This window comes from Malaclemys terrapin, chromosome 11 (genome assembly GCF_027887155.1).
Source record: "Malaclemys terrapin pileata isolate rMalTer1 chromosome 11, rMalTer1.hap1, whole genome shotgun sequence".
NCBI classification, from domain to species: Eukaryota; Metazoa; Chordata; order Testudines; family Emydidae; genus Malaclemys; species Malaclemys terrapin.
Window position 1 is genome coordinate 16267522 of NC_071515.1, and position 21186 is coordinate 16288707.

The 21186-nt window shown below is 45.6% G+C and overlaps 1 protein-coding gene across 5 annotated transcripts in view; it reads right to left on the minus strand.

Annotated features, from left to right (window-relative positions):
- The window catches only part of UNC80 (unc-80 homolog, NALCN channel complex subunit), a 174424-nt gene that overhangs the window by 128664 nt on the left and 24574 nt on the right, over positions 1–21186 (minus strand). For all 5 annotated transcript variants that reach the window (XM_054044841.1, XM_054044840.1, XM_054044839.1 and 2 more), the window contains exons 7-13: positions 20398–20537; positions 12469–12730; positions 9213–9347; positions 7892–8114; positions 6894–7034; positions 3159–3427; positions 504–881 (exon numbers count right to left, since the gene is read on the minus strand). In XM_054044841.1, the coding sequence (XP_053900816.1) occupies positions 504–881; positions 3159–3427; positions 6894–7034; positions 7892–8114; positions 9213–9347; positions 12469–12730; positions 20398–20537 (1548 nt within the window). The remainder of the gene's footprint in view (positions 1–503; positions 882–3158; positions 3428–6893; positions 7035–7891; positions 8115–9212; positions 9348–12468; positions 12731–20397; positions 20538–21186) is intronic.

Here is a 21186-nt window from a genome sequence, read left to right on the forward strand (position 1 = left end):
TAGAATCATAGAATCATAGAATATCAGAGTTGGAAGGGACCTCAAGAGGTCATCTAGTCCAACCCCCTGCTCAAAGCAGGACCAATTCCCAGCTAAATCATCCCAGCCAGGGCTTTGTCAAGCCGGGCCTTAAAAACCTCCAAGGAAGGAGACTCCACCACCTCCCTAGGTAACGCATTCCAGTGTTTCACCACCCTGCTAGTGAAATAGTTTTTCCTGATATCCAACCTGGACCTCCCCCACCGCAACTTGAGACCATTGCTCCTTGTTCTGTCATCTGCCACCACTGAGAACAGCCGAGCTCCATCCTCTTTGGAACCCCCCTTCAGGTAGTTGAAGGCTGCTATCAAATCCCCCCTCATTCTTCTCTTCTGGAGACTAAACAATCCCAGTTCTCTCAGCCTCTCCTCATAAGTCATGTGCTCCAGACCCCTAATCATTTTTGTTGCCCTCCGCTGGACTCTTTCCAATTTTTCCACATATTACATGGTACCCAAACATACCTTTTCTTGATTTTTATCATTCTTTTCATAAGGTCCTCCACCTCCTCCTCCGCCACCTCCATCAGCTCCGCCACCTCCTCCTCCACCACTTCCTCCCCCTCCACCTTCTTCGCCTCCCCCATCTCCAGTCCCACTGACTGGGGCGGCCCCGAATCCACAGGCTGGGCCGCCCGAAGCAGCGCCCTTGAGCTGGAAGGATCCCTCACTCGGTCTCTTTTCCGCTGACTCATTTTCCTTGTTCTCACTCTTCCTTCTGACTTTCTCCACGCACGGCACCACGCCAAGCTGCAGCAGGCACTCAACGATGTTCAACGCCACATCACAGATCCGGGAGCTGATGTCGTGGTTCAGGACCAAGTAAACGGCCTTCAGAACCACCTAGAGAAAGAGGACAACAACGTGTTTTGGTCAGACTTGTTTTCTGTATTATCATCATCATCATCATCATTTCATATTGGTATTACCATGGCACATAGGAGCCTTAGTCATGGACAGCTTACAATCTAAATGTAAGTCAAGAGGCAAGAGGTGGATACTGACACACAGTTGGGGAGCACAAGGAAACAATGAGACAATATTGGTCATATGGTAGGTAGTGGTCTTAGCATACCAACGGTCTAACCATCATCAAGTTTTGGTAGGCATCCCAGCAAAAGAGAGTTTTGAGGAGGGATGTGAAGGAGGATAATGCATTTGTTTTGCAGATGTTTATGAGGAGTTCCTCTCAGATGTAATGGGCAGCATGGGAAAAAGCACGAATTTAACAAGTAGTTGATGGAGGATGGTGTTACAGGCCAACTGGAGGCGGAAGTCAACAAACACCTTGATGGTGAATGAGAGAGGATAGAGAGGGTAGGAATAGGCTATGAAGGGCCTTGAAAGTGAAGACAAGCAGCTTTATGTTCAATGTGATAGAGGAGGAGGAGCCAGTAGAGGGATGCAAAGAGAGGGGTGACATAGTCAAAGCAATGGGCTAGGAAAATGATATTTGCAGCAGGATTCTGAATGGATACGAGCAGGGCAAGATTGCATTTACCAAGGGCTGAGAGATGGACATTGCAGTCACTGAGATGCCAGACTATGACAGCCTAGACAAGAATTTCAGCTCTGTGGATGGAAAGTAAAGGCCATATCACAGAGATGTCATTCAGAAAGAATCCACAAGGTTTAGATATGGCCTGGATGTGAAGACCCTCAGAGAGATCTGAGTCGAAGATGACACCCAGGTTATGGGCATGAGCAATAGGCAGGATGTTGGGGTTGTTCACAGCAGTTGAGAAGGCAGAGGGGGAAGTTCTTGTGGGGGTGGAAAGATTAAGAGCTCAGTTTTAGCCATGTTGAGCTTGAGCTAGCAGCTAGACATCCACAAGGCCACGTCTGTGAGACAGGCTGAAATTTTAGTTTGGGCAGAAGGAGAGAAGGTCTGGAGTGGAAAGGTAGATCTATGAGTCATCAGCGTAGAGAAGGCAGTTGAATTTGTGTTTGCGAATGAGATTGCCCAGAGGCAAGGTATGGAGGTAGAAGAGAAGGGGACCCACGACAGAGCCCTGTGGAACCTTCCCAGAAAGCTGGTCGGGAGGATGAGGAGGATCCTCAAGGACATGCTGAAGGAGCGATTAGAGAGGCGGGAATAAAAACCAGGAGGAGTCAGACATGGAGGCCAAGGGAGGACAACATTCCAAGAAGCAGTGAATATTTTAAATGCAAGGGTTTGATTTTGAATGTCGTCTTCTCCCTTGGCTAATGTGAGAGTTTGGATTCACTCACTCACTCTACAGAAGGAAGAAGGTAATGATCTGCCAAAGCCAGGATGGTGGTGGGCTTTACTGAAATTTTGACATGGATGAATCTCTCTCCCTTCAAGGAAGTCTACTTCCCTCATGAAGATCTTATCTGCTGGTCCAGTGTCAGAAACCTCTGTGATAGCACTAGGAAATGACTCATGGTCTACTGGGTAGGGAACAAGAATGCAGGTCAGGAGATGTGGGTTCTAATCCTCTTCTGCTACTGACTTAGTGTATAAACCTGAGCAAGCCACTTCCCCACCCAACTGACAGGGACCATCTCTTACTATGTGTTTGTATCACTGACTATGTTAGGATCTGCCAGGCAGATGTCTATGTGCTTGACTACTTCTGTTAATTTTAATTCTTACTAAATCTTGTTAAATGTGAAGGATTCATCTCAGCAAGTACACTGAAATGATCTCTCTTTTCATTACAGCCAACTGCAAGGATCTGTAAGGCAGATGCAGTAAGAGGAGAGATGGTTACTTGAGGAATTCTCTGCTTCCAAACAATTGACAAGTCTTTTAGCATACCAGAGGAAGGATCATAAATGAGAAGAAAGAGAAGGAAACGTTCTCTGTTATAATTTCTTTGCTTTCCTAGGTTTCAGTCAGAACGTTATGGGTGTATTCTCCCTTGGTGCACATGTATTACTCTCGTTAAGAAGAAGAGAAGTTGCATTACTTGAAAGACTACATCCTTTAGTATTTTTCAAATGTATCCTACTGGTCTTGAATGACCTTTCTGCAGTGCTGGAATGGATAGGTATATAAAGAGACTATGGAAAAAAGATCTCTCAGGTTAGCTCAATGGCACAGCTGCATTGACAGAAGAGGGCTGAGGCTTTTCTTGTTCCTTTGCCAATTACCGAAAGATCCAGCATGCCGTTCTTGTGGACAAAGTTGTTGGTGCCGTCAATGTGATCCGTGTCCTCCAGGCAGCTGTAATTGATGCAGGAGTCAGTCAAACTCCGTGGGAGATTGGCGCAGGCCAGCGGTTCATGGGGCATCTCTGGAATGGGCACTTGGTTGCACAGCTTCCGCATGTGCTCGCTGAAGAAGTCTGCGTAGCCCACGTTGAATGAGGCCAGCGTGGTGTTGAAGGTGGCCACAGTGATGGTAGAAATCTGGGATCGCACTGTAAGACAGAAAACAGGTATCTTGGCCTTTCCCATTTTAGTGACAAAATTACCCATTCCGGCTGTGCTTATTACTGTAATTAGCGCCACAGGCAATAGTGTAATTTGTTTTTTTATTTCTAAATATGTCAGCACATAAGTATCTTAGGGATCAATTAGAAACGTGAGCATCACAGCTCTCCAACTTTTAGTAAGCCTTTTGGATACGGAGCTGACCTAGTGCATGGCAAAATGCTCCTGGAACAAATGCAACTCAGACATGAGGAATCTGCAGGGCAGCCTGGAGAGGAGAGCTTTGCCCGAGATGTGTAAGCACCAGAGATGAGGGAGACGTGTCTACGCTGGATTTGAACTGACACAAATCCAGCCTTTCTGGGGCTATTCAGAATTGTTCAGAGAGTGACTTCGGAAAATGAATCCCAAATGCTCACTTCATGCCACCCAAATACATCTTCCTCTACTAGCTGTGTGGCCTGGTAGCTCATTCACCAATAGATAGTGCCCTGCCCAGCATGGGGGTGTAAGGTAAAAGACGGTGCTCCTGTGCAGGGGGCAGCAGGCAGGCGCACACCACAAGCACTAAGAAGCATAAGGGCCTCTCAAAGGAGACAGGGGGAGTGGGGCTCTGTCCTCTCAACCCACCCCCACAGTAGCCAGCAGAGCTGGATCCAGTAACTGCATGCTCCATCTTTCCAAAGGGTGCAGCAGCAGCTGCGCTCGCAGCCTGGTCCTGGAGGCACTTCAATCTGCTCGCTAAGAAGGGCTGTGGCTCCAAGCTACTAGCTAGCCTGCCATGTTTCAAACTAATTCCAAACCATTTTGTGCCAGGCTTCCAGTTGGAATCTGGGGGCTCAAATGAACTAAATGAAGAAAAGAATTCCACCGAGTCTGAGATCTGCATTGGGTCTGCCCCGAAGGCTCAGTGGGTACTGCAGGGCCCCCTCCGGTTCAGTGGCATATCAAGCCACTAGGAGGCTCAGCATATGTGCCTTCAGGATGTTGGTGACAACCTGCTCTACACCTCCATCTTTATGGACCCAGTTGAGCAATGTATTCAGCATCTGAATGAGACTGGCTGCAGGGCAACCCAGAGAATGACGACTGTGGGCAAAACAGGTGGAAGCAGTGGCAGAAATTATATCAGGCGCCTAGATTGAAGGTGCACAGCTATGTTTTGCTACTCAGGTTCTTCCCTGAGGGGCTATGTGCGGAATCCCACGTTGCAGCAGTGGTAGGACGTTATCTAGTGAGAAGTGTTGTGTCGCAACCCCCCCCGAGCCCTGTCTGGGGCAGAATGACTCAAGCACTCAGTTCTATGGCTAAAAACGGCATGGTTTCCTTTTATTCCTGTAAAACATACTTTTAATGTAGGGCTGGGTGAAGTGTGGATCAATATTTGGAGGACATTTTCACAAAAACTATATCCTCCTCTTTTTTTCTTTTGCACATCAACATTTTGAATGAAAAATTGCATTGCAATTTCAAATCTTGAAACTTTTTGGCCAGCTCTATTTCTTTCCTTGCTAAAATCTTCAAAGCTCACTAGTACCTTGGACTGTGGCTGCACACAAATAAAAATATTAGCTAGTCAAGTCAGAACAAATAAAACACAGAGCTTCAGTAACTGGACAAATTCCTACACAGAGGTGGACAATGCACCACCAATATTAGTGAGAGTGGATTGCCACTGAGTTAATTATCTAGAGCCCCTTTCCTTTCCAAGATGAATGGATTTTATATTTTATGTTTTATAGAAAGAACATGTTCAAATGACAATGGAAGAGGAAGGATGACCCAGTGTTTAGGGCATTAGCCTAGAACTTGGGCAACCTGGGTTCAATTTTCTGTGCTGCTACTGACTTCCGGTGTGACCTTGGACAAGTCACATAGCCTCTCTTTGCTCAACTCTCCACCAATAAAGATAACAGCACTTCCTGCCTCACAGAGGTGTTCTGTGGATAAAAACGGAGAGGTGCTCAGATACGGCAGTGATAGGGGCCATCTGAGTACAGCAGAACCTCAGAGTTACGAACACCTCAGGAATGGAGGTTGTTCATAACTCAGAACAAAACATTAGTTGTTCTTTCAAAGGTTTACAACTGAACATTGACTTAATACAGCTTTGAAACTTTACTATGCAGAAGAAAATGCTGCTCTCCCTTTATTTTTTTTAGTTGTTGACGTTTAACACAGTACTGTACTGTATTTGCTTTTTTTGTTTTTGTCTCTGCTGCTGCCCGATTGCGTATTTCCAGTTCCAAATTAGGTGTCTGGGTGACTGGTCAGTTCATAACTCTGGGGTTCGTAACTCTGGGGTTCTACTGTACCAATAACTGATGGAAGCCTTAAATGTTTTCTGCACTTGGCTAAAAGGGAGGCAGTAGCTGTCTATGCTTGACTCCCGCCTTCCACACCCTAAGGCAGGAAAACTTCTCATTAGTAAGACTGCCAGCCTGTTAAGACTGAGGTATCTTGTATAATTTTAGCAGCCCTACTATTAAATTAAATTAAATAATGGAGGTATCCCATCTCCTAGAACTGGAAGGGACCTTGAAAGGTCATCAAGTCCAGCCCCCTGCCTTCACTAGCAGGACCAAGTACTGATTTTGCCCCAGACTCCCAAGTGGCCCCCTCAAGGATTGAACTCACAACCCTGGGTTTAGCAGGCCAATGCTCAAACCACTGAGCTATCCCTCCCTCCCCGCCAAAGAGAAATTGTGGCAATGCACTTGTTCTATTGGTAGCCAGTTCTGTTATTGTAAGAGGACGGGGTCTTAGCTCTGATCGGGTGTCCATATGCTGATAGGAGCAATTACAATCTTCCTACCTTTACGGCTCTGGCCATTTTAAATGGATACAGCACTTTTATCAACTTCCCAGAACTGCCAACCCCAAATGCTCAAAAATCATCAGTCAGGTCCAAAAACAATCATGAGATTATTGTTAATCCTCATGATTTTTAAGCCAAATTCTGGGTTCTTTTTCCTTGCCTTCTATTTCTTGGGCCTTTAGGGTTTCACTTGCTTTATTTTTTTCAAGCTTTTCCCTGAAATCATGTGGGTTAGAAATGAACTTTTTTAAAATAAGGTGAAAGCTGAGATTCTCATGCAATCTTTTGATTCCAGCAGCTGGGTCTTTCAGAAAACCACCAAATATTGTGAGACACACAATGAAATCACAAGAGTTAGCAAGATTGACTTCCTGCCCTAAACTTCTGTGCAGTGTTCCTGTACACTGTTAAAAAGGTGCTGTGTCCCACCCTAGAGGTAGGTGCATGTCCTTTGTAAGAGATTATAATAATAATCCTAAATAGGACAAAAAGAAGAAACAATGAGATATATAGAAAAACCAGAAAGGGAAAGAGGAGATTAATCAGATATTAACAAATTAAAAAAATAAAACTATCTCAGCCTCCTGACGTCCACACTCCAGTGCGGTATTTGCTCATCGCTATATTTGACACACCTTCTTTGACCGTATTCTCTCCGTGGCTGTTTGAGTGGTCAGGCAAGTCAGTGACCAGGGTGTGATGAGAGTGAGAATGTCTAGCACTCAGGCTCTCCATCTCCGTTGCAGTGTCAGAGCTCCCCCGCCTGGTGAACTTCCCTAGGATGAACACACGAAACAGACATTTAGTTTGCAAGTCCAAGGAACGCGTGAGGGCTAGAAGTTGAGGTGTGAGAATGGGGGATGGGGATCATTAAGATTAGCAGAAGTCCAGATCTCACTTGAGCCAAAGTGGAAAATCCTTATTTAGGCTTTGTCTACATTACTACTTTAATCGCTCAAGGATGTGAACCCTGCCTCCCCCCAGCCCCTCCCGACCGACATAAGTTTCCCTGGCAAAAGTACTGGTGTGGACAGCGCTATGTCAGCAGAAGAAGCTCTCCTGCTGACAAAGTTAATGTTGCTCGTTGGAGTGGTTTAATTATGCTGATCATGGGAGAGCTCTCTCCTGCCGGCAAAGAGCGGCTACACGGGAGACCTTACAGAGGCACAGCTGTGGTGGTACAGCTGTGCCGTTGTAAGGTCCATAGTGTAGACATAGCCTTAGTGTACACCTAATTACTCAAGCAAAACTCCCACTAATGCCAGGAGTAAGGCGGGAGAGGGGAGGGTCAGTCTCCTGGGACTGACTGGAAATATATTTTGCCCAAGTCCTATTTAATTATTAGAAACAAACTGACCTAAACATAGTCATTCAAGGTCAGCAGTCAGTACAACAATGAGCTTCACCTTAGAAGCTGGCAGAAAGACTATGTCATTTCTACAACAGGTGTGGCAAACCGCAAGTCGGGGCAAAGGACATAACCAGCCATCAAGAGGGAGGGGTTGTTTTCCAGTGCCAGAGTGATGGAGAAATAAAAAGCCTCCATTTCCACTCCACTATTCTTGGAACATTCTGGAGCAGAACAATTAATCACAATACAGGGTTGCAATATTAATCCTTTCCCATCAGTCACCTAGTATGGCAGTTTGCCATCCTCCTCTCTCAATGCTGCGCCGGTCCTCTCCAATCCCAGAAAAGCTGCCAAAGGAGAATGTGCTGCGAGTGGGTGACACATCCAAATGATCCTCGTGGAGCAGGAAGGGCACCCCCATCCTTCGCTGCCGTTTTTTTCCAGTGTGGTGGAAAGGAATAGAACCCTTGCGCTCACGCTCTCGATCCTCTTTGCGACTCTTAAACTGCAGAAGGAAGAGGAGGGGGGTTAGAGCCAGGCAAAGTCTACAGGGACTTTGCTACAGTTAGAGGGGAAGGACAAGCATGCAGAGCCCAATCCTAAATTCCCCCACTCTAGCCCTTTGTCCATGATGGGTATCTACACTTCAGCACCACCCACATTTAAGGACTGCACTGGTGCACCTCATGTTGGGAGGGCAGGGCTGGCTCCAGGCACCAGCGGAGGAAGCACGTGCCAGGGGCGGCACATGCTAAGGGGAGGCATTCCATTCTGTCCATTCTTGGGGCGGCACAGTCCGGGCGGCTTTTTTTTTTTTGCCCTGCTTCGGCAGTTCAGCCGCGGCAGTCCGAGCGTTTTTTTTTTTTTTTTTTTCTGCTTCGGCAGTTCGGGCGCGGCAGTCGGGCCGCGTTAATATTTTTTTTGCTTGGGGTGGCAAAAACGCTAGAGCTGGCCCTGTGGGAGGGCAACCACATTTTGCTATGGGAAATGCTAACGTGGTGACTTATTTCCCTTGACATCTGTCTCAACCCATCTCTCCAGTTTTATAATTAAGACTTTTTTTTATTTCAAAGATTTTTCATTATTACTGTTGTTGGACCTATATTTCTTTTCTTTTCCCATTTCTCTCCCTTTTTTTTGCATTGGATCCCCTTGTTTGATTAATCTGTTTCATTTTTTATATTATGAATCTTAATTTGTTTGTATAACCTTCAACACCAAGGCAAGGGCCTTCCTGGAAGAGTGCTTTACAGATTTAGACTCAGATCTCAGGTGTAAAACCAGCATAGATCTATGGAAACTGATGAAGCTCCTCTGATTAATGTAATTTGAGGATCTGGCTGCAAACCACCACCACTTAGGGAAAACTCCCATTGATTTCAATAAAGCTTGATATGAGTACAGATTTCAGCACTGGGCCCATAGAGTAAATATTAATACATACATGTATATACCATACATGGACCCATCAGAAAAAAACAAATGTGCACTTCAGGTTCAACCTAAATATAGAGTCAATGTAAGCTCTTAACAGTTGTATACACGGTATGTGTTTTGACACTGGATTGTAGATAAACCAAAAACACATTACTGTGCTACTCACCTTCTTAAAGATGTTCATTCCCAGGTCTGTGGAGAGATCTGGCACGGCTAGCCTGCGCAGGTTGGTGAGTGACACCTTAGCAAAGCCCTCAGTGCTTAGTGATTTTTCCTCCTCATTGCACTTCATTGTGAGATCCTTCACTCCCCAAAAGAAGAAAAACATGCACAAGTAGAAATAGCAAGTAAGCAACTAAATCAGAGGTGGCCAACCTGAGCCTGAGAAGGAGCCAGAATTTACCAATGTACATTGCCAAAGAGCCACAGTAATATATCAGCAGCCCCCCATCAGCTTCCCCCTCCACTCCCAGCGCCTCCCACCCACCGGCAGCGCTGCCAATCAGCGCCTTCCCCTCCCTCCCCGCACCTTCCGATCAGCTGTTTTGTGGCGTGCAGGAGGCTCTGGAGGACAGGGGGAGGAGTGAGGGCATGGCAGGCTCAGGGGAGGGGGCGGGAAGCAGTGGAGTGGGGGCAGAGCCTGTGGCAGAGCCAGGGGTTGAGCAGTGAACACCCCCCGGCACATTGGAAAGTTGGCGCCTGTATTATTTGTATTGGGGTAGTGAAAAGGACCCATCAAAAATCAGGTCCCTACTGTGCTAGGCACTGTACAAACACACAGAAAGTCATGGCCGCTGCGCTGAAGAGCTCACAATCAACTATTCAAACAAACCACTGTCTGTGAATTGAGTTACACAGTCAGCTTTACTATATAGTATGGGATATGGCCTATTTTGAGAAATTAGTCTAATGTTCTGGTTGAAGACTAGTTAAAAATGTGGTTACCATCATAGCAGGTCATTCGATCAAGTTGTGGCTAATAAGAAAACCCACAGATTGTTTAGAGGCTGTTACTATATATCTTGTTTCCAATTGCCCTGCATCGGCCTGGCTGTTTAGCTACCAATTCATTAGTATTTCTATCAGCTTCTGAGTATTACACTTGAAACTCTTGGGTTTAAATTACCATTACATCTAGTCATTGCAGTTTTGCTGGTTTTAGGTTTAAGTTTTTGCTCTTAGCGCCTGCAGTGTTATTGCAAAGCTGTACAGTTTTGAAAGTCCTCAAGGTTTTCATTTCCTAATTCCATCCCTATGCTGGATTCACTGCATACAGGTGCACTGCAGATTTTTCCTTACACTGATTAGACCACCTACTAGAGGCAGGGAGAAGGTATTTGTTTTATGCATACGCCTTCATTCACTTGCCATTCTGCTTTGCAACAGGGAACAGGGTATGTCATTGACTGCTTGCTACATGAAATATTAAATAGATCCTTCAGTCCGCTAAAGCCTGAACTGAGATTCTCTCTCTCTAGATACATAACAGTATAACCATTTGATCAGAACTAGTTTGCTGTGATATGCACCAGAATTATATTTTAAATGGTATTTCACATATAAATGGTCTGTGTGACAGACATGCTAAGGCTTAGGAAGGTGGAAGAGGTTACATGGCAACCCCACATCTTTTCTGCACACGCTGCACTCCATCACTAAACCTACTTACTTGCCTGTTCCTGTGCTGATTTCTGTGCAGTTCTTTCTTTTGCCATGTCTAACATCAGTTAATGACGACAAAAGGACCAGATGATAGAAAAGGAGACCAACGTGCCATAAAACCCAGTGCTGTTACTTTAAAAGTGTGGGTTCCCCCCTATATTGCAGCATGAAGCCCTAATGAGAGGAGGCCATGAACTCAGAACCAATTTAGGGCTGACATTTTGAATTTTCACCATCTGAGCATGGATACCCAATACTTTATTCTGAAATCTTGATTTTCTATTGGAAAAGAATAACTTGGGTTAAGTAAAAGCAGAAGAAGAATGCAACTTGATGGGGTTCCCATTATAAACGTAAGAAATATACTGCTAGCCTGCTTTTTCAGCTTAGCACCATTACTCACTCACTAGTTAATGATTTCTTAGCCCACAGACTGTTCCTGAGAGAGAAAGAAATGCCAAGTAGGCAGAAAAACAGAGAAGAACATGACTTCTTCCATCTCTGTGCCTCAGAAGCCTAAACCCATCACAACTGCCTCAATTACTGACATACTCATGCATAATATGTTTACTTGGGGAATATTAATCATCCACTAGATGTCGCTATGTGCAGTGGTTTTCAACCTCCAGTCCGCAGACCCCCGGAGGTCCGCAGACTATGTCTAAGATTTCCAAAGGGTCTGCACCTCCATTTGAAATGTTTTAGGGGTCTGCAAATGAAAAAAGGTTGAAAACCACTGCTGTATAGAGCTCCAGATAGGGAGTGGTCCCTGGTGAATAAGGGAGACAAAGCTGAAACTCCAGCGGTGTGGAAGTTGTAGCTGCTTTGTTTATTAAACACCTTCATTTTAAGAGGGACTCCGATTCCATGTAGCATGACAAAATGTATGAAACTCTGATGAGAAAGTCACCTTTGGCAATCTAGTCTAACCTTGAAAAAACCTGGATGGAACCCTCACATCAGTGACCAAAAGACCCCCCCATATCCCCACCCCCCAAAAAACAACCAACCAGCAAAGTAAAATACATTTACATTTAACTGTGAATAACCATATGGATTTAACAAAGATGCTAATAAAGAACAACAGAGTAAGGGCTCTCCTGTAGGAGAAAAAATACTTAAAAACCAGGTAGGACCTGAGAATGTGAAGCTGGGAGAGGCAGATCTTGCTACATTGCCAGGGGATCTCCTGTCATGTACAGAAACACTGATTCCAGACCTCCAGTGTAATGTCTAGCTGATGCAAATAACACATCCATCCACACTGCTGCTGTGCTGAGAACCTTTGAACAACAACTTTATTATTGCACTAGCATTCGGGAAATTACAAGCACAACAGCAAGTGGTTACTTTACAATAACGGGTCCCAATCTACTATTATGTTTGATGGACACTCTGAAAAGTCTGTACTTTGCTGTGCTCCAACCGCAACGTGTGGTGTTTGCTGCGACGTTTTAAAGAAGGTGGTCTTGTGTCTTGAGTCTTGTTTTTTGTTTCAAGGAGAGTACTGTATTGAGAATGTGATACGTATTCTTTTGGTTTCTCTTGGGATAACAATATGGTATATAGTTAAATCAGACCTGAATGCTGAATTCCAGTGCAATAAGACTATCTATGCAATTCACATATGGACATTTCCGACGCTACAAGTGACTTCCCCACAGTTCATGATATAATTAAAACCAAAGTGCTAAATCACTACTAATCCTGCCATGATTGTAAAGAGTTACCAAGATTACTTTTAAATGATGGTCTCTTACCTGAGTTTTGTGGGTGTTCACCAGAGAGGGTGCTGCTGCTACCATGGAACTGCTACGGGGCCTGGGCAGGTGCATGGTCTCCGGCTCAGGTGGCTTCTCTGGCTTCTCCTCCAGCATATGTCTCAGTCTTTGTAGATAATACATCAGAGACCACTGTGTACCCTCCTCAGACCAGTGTGCCTGCAGCAGGCAGCGCAGTACTGCCACATCAAAATAGGTGGCATAGCGAGACTTTTGGCATGGCGGGATCACCAATGATACCCTGTTCCAAATAATAAAGGGGAAGCATTAGAAATCAGCTAGGGCTAATACTTTCCCTACAGGTGCAGAGTTCTGCCTAAAGGTTCATTCCAGAAAGACACTTATGGCAGGTCTATGCTGCGATAAAAAAACCCTGGAACAGAGTCTCAGAGCCCGGGTCAAAAATTGCAGTGCAGATGTTCAGGCTCGGGCTGGAGCCTCCCCCACTTGCCAGGTTACAGGGCCCGGGCTCCAGCCCAAGCACAAATTTCAACACTTCAGTTGAATTTTATAGCCCCACAGCCTGAGCCCTGCAAGCCTGAGTCAGCTGATCCCCGCCAGCTGTGGCCCTTTTATTGCTGTGTAGACATACCCTTAGGGTTTACTTTTTCATCATTCACTCTAGGGCACCACTTAATTAGTCTTTTTCTTGTAGACGGAAACTATTGCTGTGCTACCCTCCAGTTTGGTGAACAGAAGTCACCCCAGAGACCTACACTAATGATGCTCCATTTACCGGCCACTAAGAAATGGTTACAGACTGAGAAAGAGACAGAAGTTGTCACTCTCCACAGAGACTCCAGTGCACTAACAACAACTGACAGGCTTAAAATCCACCAGCTCATTAAAGAGAGAGTCTTAAGGCCTCTTCCACTCTCCTCACATCTGCAGAACTCTAAGCTACTTTCCAGTTACCAGGATGCTTAAGTAACTGATTCTGTTTGGGCTGACAGAGAGGTTTGAATCCAGGGATAAGGCACTGGTTCAGGAAAGCATTCTTGCTCAAGAAAGCACTTAAGCATGTGCTTAACTTTAAGTCCCCAGTGAGACTCAAGCACATGTTTAGTTAAGCATGTGCTTAGATGTCTTCTTGAACAGAGATGCATTCCTAAATCAGGGCCTAAAAGCACAGGCGTCTACCACTTGTGATCAATGACTAAATCCTCAAGCAGGAATCAGTAGCAGACTCAAACCCCTGCTGGTCAGGCTCTAGTGGGAGGACATGTAACATGTGAAGGAGCAGGTTACACAGTCAGGTGTTACTAAAAGAAATGGCAGCGTGTTGGGGATGCCCAGTAAAATAATCACTTAAACTAATTGAAATGGATCTGGTAGCTCTCATGTGAGTAAGTGCTGCTGCTATATAAGATGACCTCCCTTTTTGCCCTTGGGTACTAGAAAACATGACATATTTCACCTTTCCCTACAAGTTTCCTGGCTGCTTTTGGTGGTGTCACTTCCTGAAGGTTCTTTTGATATGTTTTTTAGTGTGAAACAGCCCTGGTATTTTTGTTTCCAGACTTGAATGTACTGGACAGAGAGAAAAGAACAAACTATTGAGTCTCAAAGGACGAGCCCTGGTTCTTCCACTGAGTTGCTGCTATCCATGATTTCTCACTCACACACATGCAAGGTTCTTTTTTCAGTAAAACCATCAGAAAGTATTAAATTATATTGTTGTTGTTATCTTCTCAAGCACAAGTGTAAGCCCCAAATTCTCTCTCACTGAGAATCTACAAACTAGGTGTGGCCCCAAAGGAACTTTTTGCCCATGATGCAACAGTATTTGCTGGCAAAATTCTATGGTACTGAGAACAATCAGGTCCATGTTAAGGAATAGGCACTCCAGGCCTGTGCTTATGCCCCAGCACCTGGGGGAGGCATTCATATCAGAATTTCAGCTTTCATCAGAAACATTCTAGCCCTCATAGTTGCAAAGGAAAGCTTGAAAATTTGATTTCAGTGTAACGGATACAGTGATGTCTGCCTGAATCTGCAGACAGCATGAAACAACAGCTCTGAGAGGGATGAACTATCCCAGTCACCCCTATGGGGAGTTAACTCCAAGACCCATTGCTATGCGGGGCCTTGACCAACACTATCCCAGCAGAGCACTCACAAGGGAAGAAAAGTGCAGCAAACCTGTCCCCCCACCTATACAAACATCCAACAGTTGGGGTAAGTACTGGGGGACCCCCTTGCTGCTAACCCTGCCTTCTTGGCAGGAAGGGGGGCCCCCTGCCAGCATCACTCCAAGTAGCAGATGGAGTCATAGTGCCAGGGCAGGGCAGGGTCAAGAGGTGGGAAGCCTGTGCTGTGGTAGACCTTGAGCCCCACATTGCCATAATGGGACCTGGGTGAACATGACTGATCTCCCTCTGTGTATGGAGATACCACATCAAACCACAGATCTGTTCAATTTCATAACCTAGAAGATTTCTGGATGCCATTCTAGAAGCATAATTGTGTGAATTCAGTACTTGTTACATTTTAAAACTTTCCATAAGACACAAGAGAATCAATAACTGCCTCATGAATGATGTTCTCGTGCATCTGGGACAAATCACAACAGCAGCCAACAATTTTTACCATTAATATTGACAGGTCTACAGAGCCACATGAGGAGGCAGGCTTTCAAAGACAGGCACCCAGGCAGGATATCCATACAGTAACTCCTCGCTTAACATTATAGTTATGTTCCTGAAAAATGTGACTTTAAGCGAAATGATGTTAAGTGAATCACATTTCCCCATAAGAATTAATGTAAATGGGGTGGGTTAGGTTCCAGGGAATTTTTTTTCACCGGTCAAAAAGCTATTATATATATACACACATACAGAGTATAAGTTTTAAACAAACAATTTAATACTGGTACACAGCGATGATGATTGTGAAGCTTGGTTGAGGTGGTGGAGTCAGAGAGTGGAAGAGGGTGGAATATTTCCCAGGGAATGCCTTAAAATTATGAACTAGCATTTGGCTGAGCCCTCAAGGGTTAACACACTGTTGTTAATGTAGCCTCACATGCTACAAGGCAGCAGGAATGGAGGGAGCGGAGACAGCATGGCAGAGACAGAGACACACATCCTGTGTTTGGGAGAGAGAGGCACATTGCCCTTTGAGTACGCTGACCCCAATCTAAGTACATTGTCTTTTTAAGTCGATCAGGAAGTTGAGACAGCAGCTGCGGCCAGCAAGCTCTCTCCGTCTGTCCCCACCCTGCTCTATATGGAGAAGGGGTTAAGTGGGGGGCATGAGCAAGGGGGAGGGAGAGGAGGATACCCTGACATTAGCCCCTCTCATCCCCTCCGCCTGCACAGCAAGCAGGAGGCTCCCGGGAGCAGCTCCAAGGCAGAGGGCAGGAGCAGCACATGAAAGTGTGGGGAGCGACAGCTGAACTGCCGGCAATTGGTAGCCTGCTGGGCGGCTGCTGCACAGGGAACTTAGGGGGGCTGCCAGTCCACTAGGGTGACCAGATCACCACACTAAAATATCGGGACACACTAGGGAGCCATCAGCCCCGCCCACAGTCCACCCCCACTCCTCCCAGGCTCCGCCCCCACTCTGCCCCAGGTCCCGCCCCCTCCCCGCTTGCCCCCCCACGTGCCCTTCCTCATCTCCTGGCCTGCCGCTGGCTTGCTGCGTCCCTCCTCAGTCCCCCTCCCACCTCCTCGCCCACCTGCTGCTCGCCGCTAGCCTCTTCACCCCCCCGCCCGCCACTCACTCCTACGGCACAGACTTCCCCTCTGCTGGGTGGGTGCTCGCCCACCCCCCGCCTCTTTCCGCCTCTGCACCACCCTCACGCTGACCCCATTCCACCCCCTTCCCCCAAGTCCCTGCCCCTGCCCTGCCTCTTCTCCACCTCCTCCCCTGAGCGCACTGCGTCCCCACTCCTCCCCGCTCCCTCCTGGAAAGCGCTAAGTGCCACCAAAGAGCTGTTAGGTGGCGGGAAGCGCTGGAGTGGGGGAAGAGCGGGGATGCAGCGCGCTGGGAGGAGGGGGGGAGAAGGAGAGCAGGAGGGGGGAGCTTGGCTGCAATTCTTCCCCATGGGTGCTCCAGCCCCGGAGCACCCACGGGGTCAGCGCCTCCCTCCCACTTGCCTCCTTACCCGACTATCGGGACAAATGGCGTCCTGATCGTACATTGATCGGGTTGCGGGACAAATGGTTAAATATTGGGACAGTCCCGATTTTATCGGGACATCTGGTCACCCTACGGTTCACCCTGGTTCCAAGCCCCACCAGCTGGCTCCAACGGGCTGCTCTTCCTGCAAGCAGTGGATAAAACAGGCGGCTGCCAAATAACGTTATAAAGGAGCACTGCGCAACTTTAAACAAGCATGTTCCCTAATTGATCATCAACGAAACAACGTTAACCGGGACAACTTTAAATGAGAAGTTACTGTATCTGCATTTGGACACCTAGCCTAATATTGAGCAGCCACAATCCACTGACTTCAGTGGGACTGTGCTAGTGCTTAAAGTTACATACACGCTTCAGTGCTTTGCTGGATTACAGCCTAACTGGATACAAGACACCTGATTGAGTTAGATTGCTGGTGTGCTGGGACCACTGCCTATCAGGCTGACCAATATTGTCTCATTGTTTCCTTGTACTCCCTATGCAGTCTGTCTGTATCCATCTGTTGTCTCTTGTCTTATAGTAGAATTTGTCTAAATTAACAGTTAGTTTACTGCAAGCTGGGGTGTGAATCTACCCCACACTAGCCTGCTGCAGGCAAGCTGCCATGGGGGCTCTGCTGACGTGCATTAACAGTTTGTTAATGTGCTTTGATCTAGTCCAGGACTAGAACTGTTAATGTGCATCAGCTGGGTCCACATGGATGGTCAGTCTGCGGCAAGCTAGTGCAGGATAGATTCAAAGCCAACCTTGCTGCAAACTAAATATTCATGTAGACAAGCCCTAAGATTGTAAGCTGTTTGGAACAGGCACTGTCTTTTTGTTCTGTTTGTACAGCACCTAGCACAACGGGGTCCTAGTCCATGACTGGGGCGCCGAGGCTCTAGCATAATACAAATAATAATAAAAATAATATAAGCCAATTTGAGCATTCAAATGCAGGTTTTTAGATATCCAGTTAAGTAGGGTTGAGCAAAAGGTTTGCAATGCTGACCCCACCTGCAATCAGGGTAGATTGGCAGTTTCTTCCTGGGACACATTTGCAGATGGGGTGGCTGGGAAGGATTCATCTCAGAGAAATGTGTTCATTCAGAACTCAAAATGTCCAAGCAAATCTGCAGGAGATGGTTTGCTGCCAGCCTCTGTCAATGGAGGACACCATAGACTTCCTCTAGGCCTTTTTTAAAGGCACTGACTTTTGAAAAATAGACCTTAGGTATTGGCATATATTGCTATATTCAGTCTACAGTTCAAATGTTTCCACTAATGCTGTAGTCAAGATAAAATGTAATTACAAGTGGGGTGATTTAAAAAAGACTTTAAATAAAAGAACAAAAAGAAAACAGTGATAATTTAAAAACACCTTTCCCACCAGACTGACATCAGGGGTCCCATCATACACCCTTCTCGAAACATTGCAAAGAGAGAAATGAGTGAAATGCACATGAGGAGAAAACAAAAGGGCCAGGCCTGGATCGGAAGGACAGCCTGGACAAAGGGTTGCTGCACCACTCCAGCAGCATCCCAGAAAAAGAATTATCCCAAAGAAAAATAAAATCTGCCTGCCAATATCTCCCAGACCAGCTCAGCTGCACTGACCAGCAAGCACAGAGGATGAAGCCAGGACTCTGCCTATACCCACCCTCTTGTAGAAAGGTTATGCATCTTTCTCTGCTTATTCCTCTGCGATCAGACCCCAGGTCTAGGGAGCCTCTACTGGAGTGTAAGGGGATCTGTATTCTCTCATACTCCCTTACATGAGTATGAACTCCAGTTCACAAGCTAGCCCAAAAGAAGGATTGTTCTTCTGAAATATTTACCATTCAAGCCCTGCTTGCAAAGTCTATTTCCAAGGCAGAGAGTGACAGCCAGCTGCAGAATAAATGGCTGGGGTTTTACTACTGTAACGGTTCCATTGAAATGAAGAACTTCACTGAATGGAGCAGGGATATTTATCCAGGATCAGAGGAGTAAACTCAAGGCTTGCTGAATGAGTTACCAAGAAAACAGAATTTAAAATCATTTGCTTCACTTTGAATTAAACCCTGTGGACATTTAATCAGGTACTTGTTGACTGATAATTGCAGGATGAGTGGGTGGCTATTTTGTCCAGCCGTGGGCCCAAGGACAAAAGAATACTGTGGTTGTTGATAACAGGAGTAAATAACATTTGTTTCTGAATTGTCTGTTGCTTGGCAACCAAAACTCCCTGTTCAGTTTTAATTGATCAATGAGTTCTCCAAATGAGGAGACATTAGTGATGCTCTCTACAAAGCCTGTCGAAAGCTTCATCTCCATAGCAACCACCAGACTGAGCTGGATGAACTGATCACCTGATTCAGTCTTCTAAAAGGTTGCCTGCTCCCTTACTTTTTATGGGTGCATGTATGCACGCTGAACAATGGCGTACATGAGGAACAGTTTACATTTAGTAAGACAATACTCAGAAGTAACAGATGACTTAGTTTTCCCAGGTAACGTTAATACAATGAAATAAAAACCCAGAATTTATACAGGACCTGACACAAAACCCACTGAAGTCAACAGAAAGACTCCCAACTAGATCAGGTCCATAAAGAATGTTTTTACCCATTGAAGCAGGTGACAAGATATATCAATAATACGTATTTCGAGAAAATAGTTGGGAGTTGTTTTTGGAATCAGATTTCAGAGTAGCAGCCATGTTAGTCTGTATCCGCAAAAAGAACAGGAGTACTTGTGGCACCTTAGAGACTAACAGATTTATTAGAGCATAAGCTTTCGTGGACTACAGCCCACTTCTTCGGATGCATCCGAAGAAGTGGGCTGTAGTCCACGAAAGCTTATGGTCTAATAAATCTGTTAGTCTCTAAGGTGCCACAAGTACTCCTGGTTTTTTTGGAATCAGAGAAATTTTGGAACAGAGATAAAATGTTACTGTAGTGAAGCAAATGCTGAAACTCTTGAGTGTTTTTGTTTGAAATTTTCCAGTGCAACTGAACATGAGGGCCAACATTTTTAAAAATAGGAGCCTAAGAAAAATATGGTCAGATTTTCAAAAGTGCTGAGTATTCACAAACCCTAATGGGAGCTGATGTGTGCTCAGCCCTTCTGAAAATCTGGCTGTACCTTTATCTCCCCCAGATACGAATTAAGGAGGTTAAATTTAGGCTCCTGCATTCTAAAATCTTTGCCTAAGCCCTTCAAGGCTGGCTGAGAAGAGATTTGAGTAGTTGTTCTTTTGCCTCCCTGCCAGCCAGCCTGTAGTAAGTGAACTGAACAGTTGTATGTGAAGAAGGGGAAATGGAGGTAGTGGCCAAGCCGCACTAAAAGGGAGGAGAGGTACAGAAATACTCTGCCACACAGGGAAAGAGAATTGCCCAGAGGGCAGCCAAGACAGATCAAGCCGCAGAGGACGTGCCCAGCCAAGGAGCAATGAACCTAAAGTTTGTTTGTTTTTTAAATCATCAAACTCCAACATATAAAAGGGCCTTGTCCTCTGCTCTGTCCCCATTTCTCTATAGTTGCTATCCTAACGGCCAGCTGGGCAGTCCTGTAAATTAGATGGAATAAAATCAGTGTGACAACCACCATCTCAGATGACACACTGGCAACTGAACGGAGGACCTCCAGAGCTAAAAGCATGAGCGGTTAGAGTTTCGGCTGAAGAGACAAGGCTCTTTAGTCGGGACTGTAAGACTTATATCCTTTGGGGATTGGGCAGAGGGGACCTGTAACACACACTCCCCAGAAAGTTATACCAACATAGCTTTTCGCAGGATTCTGTACCTGGAAAGAGGAGGTCCTCTGTCTTGGGATGTTTGGGATGACACACTTCCATCAAAGGAGTTTCCACGATGACAGCCTGAAACAGTGGCCCTTGGAGGCACAGCATCTGGCTGGGCTGTTTCACACACCACCTGAAGTCCCTTAGGATATTTTCAGTATAGAGAAATAAGTTTAAAAACAGATTTGGATCTTCCACATAAGCCCTCTTACTATGATCAGTACTTATATAATAGTACTATTTATACTAAGATAGTATTGAGGGGACTCGATCAGGATTGGGGCTCCAATGTCCTAGACACCGTGCAAACACATGGTTTTCATTCCAGACAGTGTATAAGCTAAGGCCTCAGTCCTATAAACTATTCCACCTGGGCAGACCCTTAAACCTGCATGGAGTTCCATTTACTTCAATGGAAAGTTATTTGTTGCTTTCAAGGTCAGGGCCTAATGCAAGATAAGACATTACAAGTGATGATATGTTGTTGTTATTAATTATTATTAATAATATTAATAATAGGGGGAAGGGAGGGCAGAGGATAACAGCAATTTGAACATGCAGTAATTTAGGCTGGATAGTGCACACCTTGATGGCTCCAAATCATCCAAAAAGGTGTGTTTATTTAAATGAAAAAGGAGGGCACTGGCCCTCTCTTCTTAGTGCTGCCATGTGTCTTTACAATATTGATGATGGCTTGTTTTCTCCTTTTATATAGGTTCTGTAAGCTTTATATTGTTTCTTTGCCCTGGGCCCCAACCTCATTCTTTGCAGGGGGTAGGCCTTGGAAATGA